Source organism: Sinocyclocheilus anshuiensis, unplaced genomic scaffold (genome assembly GCF_001515605.1).
Source record: "Sinocyclocheilus anshuiensis isolate Anshui unplaced genomic scaffold, SAMN03320099.WGS_v1.1 scaffold238, whole genome shotgun sequence".
Lineage (NCBI taxonomy): Eukaryota > Metazoa > Chordata > Actinopteri > Cypriniformes > Cyprinidae > Sinocyclocheilus > Sinocyclocheilus anshuiensis.
Window position 1 is genome coordinate 454,608 of NW_015547674.1, and position 9,640 is coordinate 464,247.

At 42.5% G+C, this 9,640-nt stretch overlaps 2 protein-coding genes across 2 annotated transcripts in view; both read right to left on the reverse strand.

Moving 5' to 3' along the window:
* Nucleotides 1-552, reverse strand: part of LOC107702932 (fermitin family homolog 3-like) — a 10,184-nt gene extending 9,632 nt beyond the window's left edge. Inside the window, exon 1 of the mRNA XM_016505380.1 lies at nt 442-552. The gene's annotated coding sequence lies outside the window, so the exon portion shown is untranslated. The remainder of the gene's footprint in view (nt 1-441) is intronic.
* A 6,891-nt stretch (nt 553-7,443) lies between these two features.
* The window catches only part of LOC107702934 (stress-induced-phosphoprotein 1-like), a 7,514-nt gene continuing 5,317 nt past the window's right edge, over nt 7,444-9,640 (reverse strand). Inside the window, exon 14 of the mRNA XM_016505381.1 lies at nt 7,444-8,126. Coding sequence (XP_016360867.1) covers nt 8,054-8,126 — 73 coding nt within the window. The 3' untranslated portion in view covers nt 7,444-8,053. The remainder of the gene's footprint in view (nt 8,127-9,640) is intronic.

Consider the following 9,640-nt stretch of genomic DNA (forward strand, 5'->3'; position numbering starts at 1 on the left):
TTTTACTTTCCCAGCACTTGTTCTTCTCTAAAATTTGCTTGATTGTTTTATTCTGTGTAAAATAAATAATTTACGTTAAATAAAAAGTCAACTTCACATTATATAAAATTATACATAATTGTCAAAAACATTCATTCAAGTGTTCAGAAAAAGAAAGAAATAAACATGCTGTGTGGGTTTAATGCGATCAGAGACCTTAGCTTTCCTTTAACTCTACCCACAGATCTACAAATAAATGTTCATTCAGCAGTGCACCAGGGATAGTTTAAAGTAAACTCCAGAAATCATGACAGAACAAAGCTAGTGTCTCTGCGGTGCACTGTCTAGGCCTGAAGCCCGTGCACGTGTCCCTCTCATTTCTACTAATTTCTACACCTTCAGACAGAACATCCCACCCTTCCTTTCTCTCGTGTTTCTTTTCTTTTTTTCTCTGTTTCTTACCTCGTATGGTTGTGGCTCCAAAAAATGTTAAGCGATGTGCAGACTACGCCCTTGGTCTCCAGCACGTTCTAGCTGTCTCTCTCAAGAACTTGTCACTTCCTCCCTCTTCTCTTTCTGTCTTTCTCTGTACGTGCGAGTCAATGGCTCTTCTCTTTTTCAGACTGATTTCTTAAGGCTTCAGCTGACCGTAAATAGGTTTCTCTTCCTCTTCCTGTGACAGAGATACTCTTTTAAAATGAAACAAAGCCATCTAGAAGACTTCTGCTGCCTCACTATAGTTTAATTCATTTGACATACTTATATTCATTTGATATTACTGCACTTATACATCATCAGTTATACAGGTAACTACAGTGCTGCCTGCTGGGGAGATTTTGCAGCACCACCATAATGGCTTTTTGCTTTTTTTCTCCAAAGGTTATCAAAATCCATTGTTGTATCAGTTGTTTAGAATGACAAATAAAGGCCAGAAAAATGTGAAAAAAAGAAAGAAAAAAAAAACTTTAAAGCTACAATATAACTGTTGGCCCTCTAGTGGTTAAAAATGTATCTTCATGTAACTTCCTGCATCTTCTGAAAGAACATCGTTTCTCCTACGTCTCAGCTCTGCACCCAGGGATTCCCAGAGGTTTGCCATGAATTTATGATCCATGCTTCTTTCTTTTTTTCTTCGTTAGTTACAACAACCTCCCAGCAAACACAGAACGTTCCCCTAACATTAGTTCTCTTTCAAACATTCGTTCGGTATCTCACTATGGGATATAGACAACTCCTGTATTGCAGATATGCTGTCCGAAGCAGGCATGTCAACCAACTCAGTGATGTGTGATAGCATAAGAATGAAAACCCTCCACTATTCACAGAATAGAACGGGGACATATGAAAAATAAAAACGTCCTCTGTACGAGTGTTTTTTTTTTTACTCACTAAGGACGGAATGAGCCAACGATGGCTCTGTTACATCCAGCCTATAAAATCTGACAAAAGTGTGTGGCGATGCCCAACTCACTGCCGCACAAATGTCTTGAATTGAAATGCCCTTAATCAATGCCCACGAGGTGGCCACGCCTCGGGTACTATGAGCCCTCAGCCCCTCCGGAGGACTAAGACCCATGCTATTATAGCCCAATATAATAGCTTCCACTACCCAGTTGGACAGGCGCTGACGAAAAATAGGTTTACCCATATGAGAATCAGAATAAGTACAAATAATTGATTACTCTTCCGCAGCCCTTTCATTCTGTTTACATAGCAATGCAACGCACGGACAGGGTACAAACAGTGAAGCTGCTCTTCTTCTGGTGACGAAAAGGTCGGCGGATGAAAAGCCAATAAATCCATTTGATTACATGCTAGAGCTGACTCGCTCACTTTAGGCACGAACGCTGGATTAGTTTTGAGAGACACTCTCAAGTAATCCATAGCAAACTGCATACAGCAGTTATGAACCGACAAAGCATGAAGTTCACTAACCCGCTTAGCAGATGAAACAGCCAGTAATAATGCAGTCTTTAGCGAAAGGAGCTTCAGATCGCTGCTGTCTATAGGTTCAAAAGGTGTACGAGATCACAGGGACCACAGACAGATCCCACGGCGGAATCAGTGGTTTTGACACCCTTTTCAAACGCAGTGCACCCCTCATAAACCTGCATACCAGCGGGCATCGACCAATAGTGTTATTGTCAATCCCCACCTGACACGCAGAAATCGCCACGAGATACACCTTAACGGTAGAAAAAGCTCTGCCTTTATCCAAAAGTTCCTGCAGAAAACAACACATCTGCGACAGAGCAGAGAAACGGAACAATGTGCTTATGCGCGCACAATTGCTCGAAAACATTCCATTTCCTATCGTAAGCAGAGCGCGTCGAGGCAGCCCTCACATTCTGAATTGTCTCGAACACCCTCGGAGGCAACCCAGTAGCATTTAAGTTTGACCTCTCACGGGCCAAGCCCAAAGAGCAACTTTGTCCGGGGCGGGGTGAAAAATCTCCCCACGCGCTTGTGAGAGGAGGTCTCTGCGAATCGGGAGAGGCCAGGGCTGGTCGCATAGGAGCTGCATTATCTCTTTCAGCCACAATTTCCCCGGCCAGTTCGGGGCAATCAATATGACTGAGTGACCGCACTCCCTTACCCTTCTTAGAGTTGGTACGATCAGACTTAGCGTAGGAAACGCGTAAAGCAGTACGTTTGGCCACGGGTGCGCCAGGGTATCCACACCCATAGGCGCACCGTCTCTCGCTAGCGAGAAGAACAGAGGGTAGTGAGTGTTTTCGTGCGATGCGAAGAGATCTACGGCAGAGTGGCCGAATCTCTTCCACAACTGGCCCACTACCTGAGGGAGAAGTGTCCATTCTCCATACCGAGGATTCCCCCTGGACAGGAGATCCACCCCCGCATTCATTATTCCCGGTACGTGCGTTGCCCGTAATGAATGAAAATGTTTCCTGCCCTACACAATCAGTTTCTGTGCCAGACTGTGAAGCTGAGGGGAGCGTGTACCCCCTTGGCGATTTATAAATGCCACCGTGGTCGTGTTTTCTGATCTGATCAAAACATGGTGGTTCCGCAGAAACTGCACAAAATGTTCCAAAGCTAGAAACACTGTTAACAGTTCTAGGTAATTTATGTGCATGCTCTGCAGCAAGACAGAGCGTTCGCTATTCTGCCCTCGCACACTGCACCCCAACCTGAAAGCGCCGCGTCCGTCGTTACCACCTTCCTCATGGAAACTGCACCCAGCGGAGTCCCTGATTCGAGGAACGAGCGGTTTCTCCAATAACGGAGAGCACGCATGCAAAGTGGTGACACCATCACTCTGCGGTTGAAGTGGCGTTTTGCACATAAGTGTTGTGCTGCTGTCCAATTCTGAAACTCTCTCATTCGCAACAGTCCCAAAGGAATAACCGAGACTGTCGAGGCCATCAGCCCCAGAAGGCGTAAGCACAGTCTGAATGGGACTTTGTTCCCTTTTTGAAAAAGGGATAGACAGCTGCGAATTGACCTGATGTGCTCCTCTGACAGAGACGCTTGATACCGATCTGAGTTCAGTCTGAGGCCTAGATAGACTATCTCCTGTGTGGGCACCAGGCAGCTTTTCAAACCTGAGGAACTTCCTGTGTGCCGGGTAGATGTCTATATGGAAATATGCGTCTTCCAGATCGACTGAGGTGAACCAGTCTTTCTCGCTAATAAAATGTGACAGCGCTTTGAATGTGGGCATTTTGAACTTGTATTTTCTGAGGTGTTTGTTGAGGTTCCGCAAATCCAGAATGGGACGGAGACCTCTCCCTCTCTTGCGAATTACAAAGTACCAGGAGTAAAAGCCGTGCCGGCTGTCCTCCGGCGGCAGAATTCGAATTGCTCTTTTCCTTATTAAAGCGGCTATTTCTTCCTCTAAAACTTGAGCGGACTCCCCTTCTGCGGCTGACATCAACACACTGTTGAACACTGGTGGTTTTACAGCAAACTGCAGATGATAACCCTTCAGTATCATAGATAAAACCCAGGGGTGTACTGCGCCTGCGCGCCAGCTCTCCACGTGAGCAGCGAGCGGACCGCAGCAACTCTCGCCCTCTAATGACGCGGGGGAGCTGGGGATTGCAGCTCTGAATTGAGTAATTTTGGTTTTGTGTGTGTTTTTATTTTCAAACCTTGCTGTGCCCTCGGCCCACTGCCTGGATGCACAGGGATTTTTTTTATTTTCACACCACACATATTTTCTTGTGAACTGCCCTCTGCCCTTTCCGGCAACTCCGTGGGTGGAGGGAGGAGAACTTCTTTGTGGGGCACTGGGGGAACTGTTGCCAACTCCACACCTGAACTGGTCAAAAGAGAACTTTTTGACAGTTCCCAAGTGGGAGGATAACAACAGATACTCCACGAGTGCTGTTCCTTGTCCCCTCGTCCAGAACATGAGGACGGGTTAGGTTGCCTGGTGTTTCTTCCCTCCCTGAGGGTTCGCCGGTCTGTGTCTAGCTGCCGCTGCTGCAAAGGAAGTGGGAGGATAACAACAGATACTCCACGAGTGCTGTTGCTTGTCCCCTCGTCCAGAACATGAGGACGGGTTAGGTTGCCTGGTGTTTCTTCCCTCCCTGAGGGTTCGCCGGTCTGTGTCTAGCTGCCGCTGCTGCAAAGGAAGGTTTTCCCCTGGGCTGTGCTGGCTTAGGCTGTGCCTCAGTCTGCTGAGGCTGGGGAGGTCTGGGGCTCCTGAAAGCCGGCTGACCACTTCTGAGGGGGGCATCAAAACCAGAGTATGCTAATGGAGAAGCCTTAGGAATGGGTTTTCGGGGGAGGCAAGCTTGGAAAGCCTCACCCTCCTGCTTCCTCAGATCACACCGTTGGCGCATAGCAGTGACTGATGCTCTGAAAAGGGCTTTGGGCTCAACCGGGGCATCCATGAAATCAGCTTTCTCTCTGTCAGATAGCCCTGAAAGTCCCAGCCAGAGAGCTTGCTCACCCACCACTGCCAAGCCCATGCTGCGGCCGCAGCTCTGGACTGCGCCCCTGGAGGTTCTCAGGTTGAGATTGGCAATAACGCAGATCTCTTCCCAGAGAGCTGGGTTTGGTGACCCAGCATCCATTTGTCTCCCCATCTCCTTCATGAGCTCTGCTTGATAAGCAGTGAGGATAGAGGTAGCATTCAGAGCCCTCACTGCCAGAGCAGAGGAATGATAGATTTTCTGAAAAACTGAGGCTGTTAAGTGCTCAGTACGTGCTGGCAGTGAAGCTGAGTCAGAAGAAAAAGCTGCTCTGCGATTAGGGTTAAGATGATGTGCCACTGATAGCTCAACAGGAGGGGGATTTGACATCCCTAGCCCCTCCATGTTGTGCACACCCAGTCTGGGGTTTGTCCCAGTGTTTGTCCCAGAAATGCTTCATTTCTGAAACGCACGCAGGGACTGCAGGAATTACCGTTTTAACAACCGGGGCATGCGACTCAATAAGACCCGGTACTTCGGTACCAAGTCGGTACTAAAAAAATGAAAACGTTACGGTACCAGGTGGTACCGAGTACCCGGTAAACCTGGTTATTGATGCGCTATCCGAAAGGTGCGCAGATGCGCTCTCTTCATAAAAGCACTTAGATGTGGCGACCTCAAAATGAGGAAACACACCAAACTAACAAAACACTTTAAAGACAGACACCCAGATCAAATGAAAGAGTTCAAGCAGGTAGGTTTCATTTTAATTTTTAATATTTAGATATTCTCAGTGTTTCCCATACATTGATTTATTTGAGGCACCCGCCACAATATCAAAACTGACCGCCACAAATAGATTTTCCAAAAGGCTTTGACTTCGTTGAATAAACATGAGCACTGCACGTGAAGGTGTTTTTATATCACTGTACTTCTGAAGGAAACGACTGGTCTCGATCTCTCACGCTCTACAAGCGCCTTCTGCTGGTAGAGAATGAATTTGCATATATATATGCCGCCACAAATAGAGTGCAAGTCTGTGGGAAACACCGCTTCTGTTTGAATATTATTCAATATTTTAATTTGAATGTCGGATTGAAATGAATGCTGTTATTAGAGTAGGTAATCGTTAGCATAAGCGCGGCTAACGCTAATATAATGAGCATTAGAATGAAGTTTCTTTATTAACTATTTAATGCTCCTATAACTTTTATTAGGATTAAAAAAAAAACAGGAGGACATGATATTTACTATTTTTACACACCAGAGGCTTTTAAATGAATTGTGAATCTAAAATATGCGCTAGAGAATGTACAAATGGTAAACATTGTTTGTGTCTTATCAGTCAGAACAGCAGTTCTGGCTTTTATTTTTTTAGCTAACTTAGTTGTAATTCTTGGCTGAATAACTCTAGAAGGTTTTAAAATCCCTTTAAAATTAAATATGTACACCGTTTGGATTAAATGAATGTATAGTCAAAATTTTTAATTAGCATGTTTTTGTGTTTTGCTTCGGTACCGAGAACCGTGGATTTTCACTGGTATTGGTACCGAATACTGAAATTTTGGTACCGTGACAACACTACTTGACGGCTCGTCTAAGAACAGTTAAGCAGCTAATCCTGAAAAGAGGGCAACCGAGGATTTAGTTTCCAAAAGATCTTCACAGGGAACAGAATGAGAATGCGGTAGGGACCGTTATGCAGTGATATATATATGGAGGCAGGACTCCCTGCATCACTGTCGTGATTGGTCTGTCAACTGACAGACGTGGTGTAATTGGTGCTTCCAGGATTGGTCAGGATTGGTCAGATACCGAACGAATGTTTGAAAGAGAACCAAACATTGTTTGCTGGGCTTCAGCTACTTTTTCTGTGTACAGATTTTACTTCACACTCACGCGTGAATGACGCATGCATGCAATTTCCCGCGAAATCCATCCCGACAGCAATGAAAAATAAATCAACATAGCAGAATATTTGGGTAAATACATAGTTTGGAGGATGAATGTTTTGCCATTAATAACATTTTGTTAGTGTAGTTTTAATTAATTGCTCAAACTGCAGTTTTCCTTAAAGGGATAGTTCACCAAAAATAAAAATTCTGTCATCATTTACTCACTCTCAAGTTGTTCCAAACCTGTGTGAGTTTCTGTCTTTTGCTGAACACCAACATTTGTAAGAATTAAAAAAAATTTTTTTTTTTTTGTATTTTTAAGAATGTTTGTAACCAAACTGTTGATGGTAGCCTCTGACTACAACACTGTATTATCATGCACAAAATTAACTCATGCAGCATAGAACTGTTTGAAACTGCATAATGCGTGTCCTATTCATATACTTTTTTTTTTTTTTAACAGCAGACTGTAGCATGAACAGCCAATGTGTGAAGGCGATAGTAAAAATGGCAGCTGATTTTGCTTCTTAGTCAAATCACGCTGAAAATTGACGGTCAAGATACAGTCTCCCAAACACTGTGATGTGATCGTATACTGCACATTGTAACCACAACCTGCATAATGCAAACATAGTGGTAAAACCCACGATGAATGCATGGCGAGTTACACACACAGGTCACACAGCTTCATGGATCCAGAACTTTATTAAACTGATGCTGCTTTACAATACGGTGAAGCTGAAATCACAGTCAGTTAATCGATGGCAAACAGGTGGGAGGCAGTTTAGCGTGAACGAGCCCTCAACAGAAGAGCATTACAGAGTCCAATAACAGCCATGCATTCACATTCAGTGACAGACAGGTTTCTACAGGCCTATGAGAGAATTAATGTCACAATGCTTCCCTGCCCTCTCCTCAAAACCAGAACATCTGCATTTAATCTGCCGAATACTGAGATGTAGAAAAAATCTAATAAATACAAACCATAAACATAATAGTGTTTTTGATATGAAGGCTCAAACCCACTCTGTTAACACAGTAATGTATCGAAGGCTAGATGCTCTCAAACTTTTCCTTTCATGAAGAATAAACCGTCTGAAAGCCATGATGACTGACACTAGTGAATGCTGAGGAAAGACTGATTGAGCCACATTAATCTAATTAAGGCTTAAAACACACACACACACACTCTCTATTGGGTCGAGCGGAGAGGGGTCAGGTTGAGAATGATTGGTTTGGAAAGCCGCCGCTCTTCTGCAGATGAATAATGTCCTGGTTTTTCTGCTCTTTCTTTGATCACCGGATCGCTATTAGCCCCACATCTATCAGTTTCTGAATTTTCTGAGCGATGACGGGGTTCTTTAGATGACTAGATGGACGGAAGAAAACAGCAGAAGAAATATTTGAATTATATGAATGTCACAAATCCGTGAACAAGTCTAGACATATTTATGAGGAAATGGAAAAGATTTTGTTTTGTATTTGACGTTTTCATTACAATTAGGTTTCCCCCCCGAATTCTCATTTCTCACACTTTGCATGAATTCTGGTAGTATTTTTATTTTATATTTTGCCGTCTTTTAATTTCTATTCATTTTGTTACTTTTAATCTTTTCACGTGTATTTGAATGTTTTTGTTCATATAAGAAAGCACCATTTTTTAAATAATAACAGTTGCGTTCATTTTGTCATTTTTTATTTACTCTTAGTCCTGCGTCGGATGTGCTTTTTAGTTATAATTTCTAGTTAAGCTTGTCCTGTTTTTGTTTAGTCTAGCTTTAGTGAATGAAAACGATCACGTGTGTCATGCTGAATAATAGTTAAACTGATAAAAAAAAAAAATTACAATAGAAAAGCTTGTTATTTGAGAAATGTCAAGGTATTGCTCTTTCACCATCAAGCACAAATCAATAGAATGTGGACTTGATTTGATCTCATCTAGTGCACTGATTTATTACAGGCTATTTAATATCTAAATCAATATCAACGATTTTTGATATGCACTCTCTCCGTCTACATTACGAAAACGAACAAAAACTATTTTAACAGTAAAATTCCTGATAGTAATTCCAAATTGCAATCATCTTTCTCTATTAAAACAACGGCGGTTAATTTATTTCAGCAAACACAATCAACACAGTCGAGATCTCGTGACAGAGCACAGACTGACTGAACATCTCGCACGCAGATCGTCGTCGGCGCTTCCGTGATGAAGAGCGAGCGGTTGCCAGATTGATAAGCAGAACACCAAATGCATCCTTTTAACAGAGAAGCTGTGATTTGGGGATTTAGACTCTTGATATCTGGCAACCGCACTCATGAAAGCTCGTGTGTTGATTGTTTTGTTTGACGAAAATTAAAATTTTGGTATAGTTTTTATTTTTAAAAATACGTTGCAGTCTCGTCTTTTATCGTCATTGATGCTGCACGTTAATATAGTCACAGTTATCATTTATTGACCTTACTGTCGTCTCGTCTTAGTCATGGGGAAAAAAGCTCGTCAACAAACATTTTGTGTCATACTTTTCGTTAACGAAATTAACAGTAAATAACAGGAAGGTACAGAAAAAAAAAAGCCTCAGAACACATTACAATAATGAGAATTGAGGGGTTTTTTTCCACTACACATTTGCAGTGAGGAAAATGCACATTTTTTTAATTATAGGTTGAAATGTGTTTAAAATTGGTATGTTTAAAAAATTTTTATATATATATATATATATATTTGATGTTTCTTAAAAAAACGTGCTAGATCCAGTGAGAAGCCTATAATACATCCAAAATATAAAAAACGTGCATTTTCCATCTTACTGCAAATGTGTAGAGGGAGATTCTCAAAAAAAAAAATATATATATATATATGTATTTTTTTTTTTTTTTTTG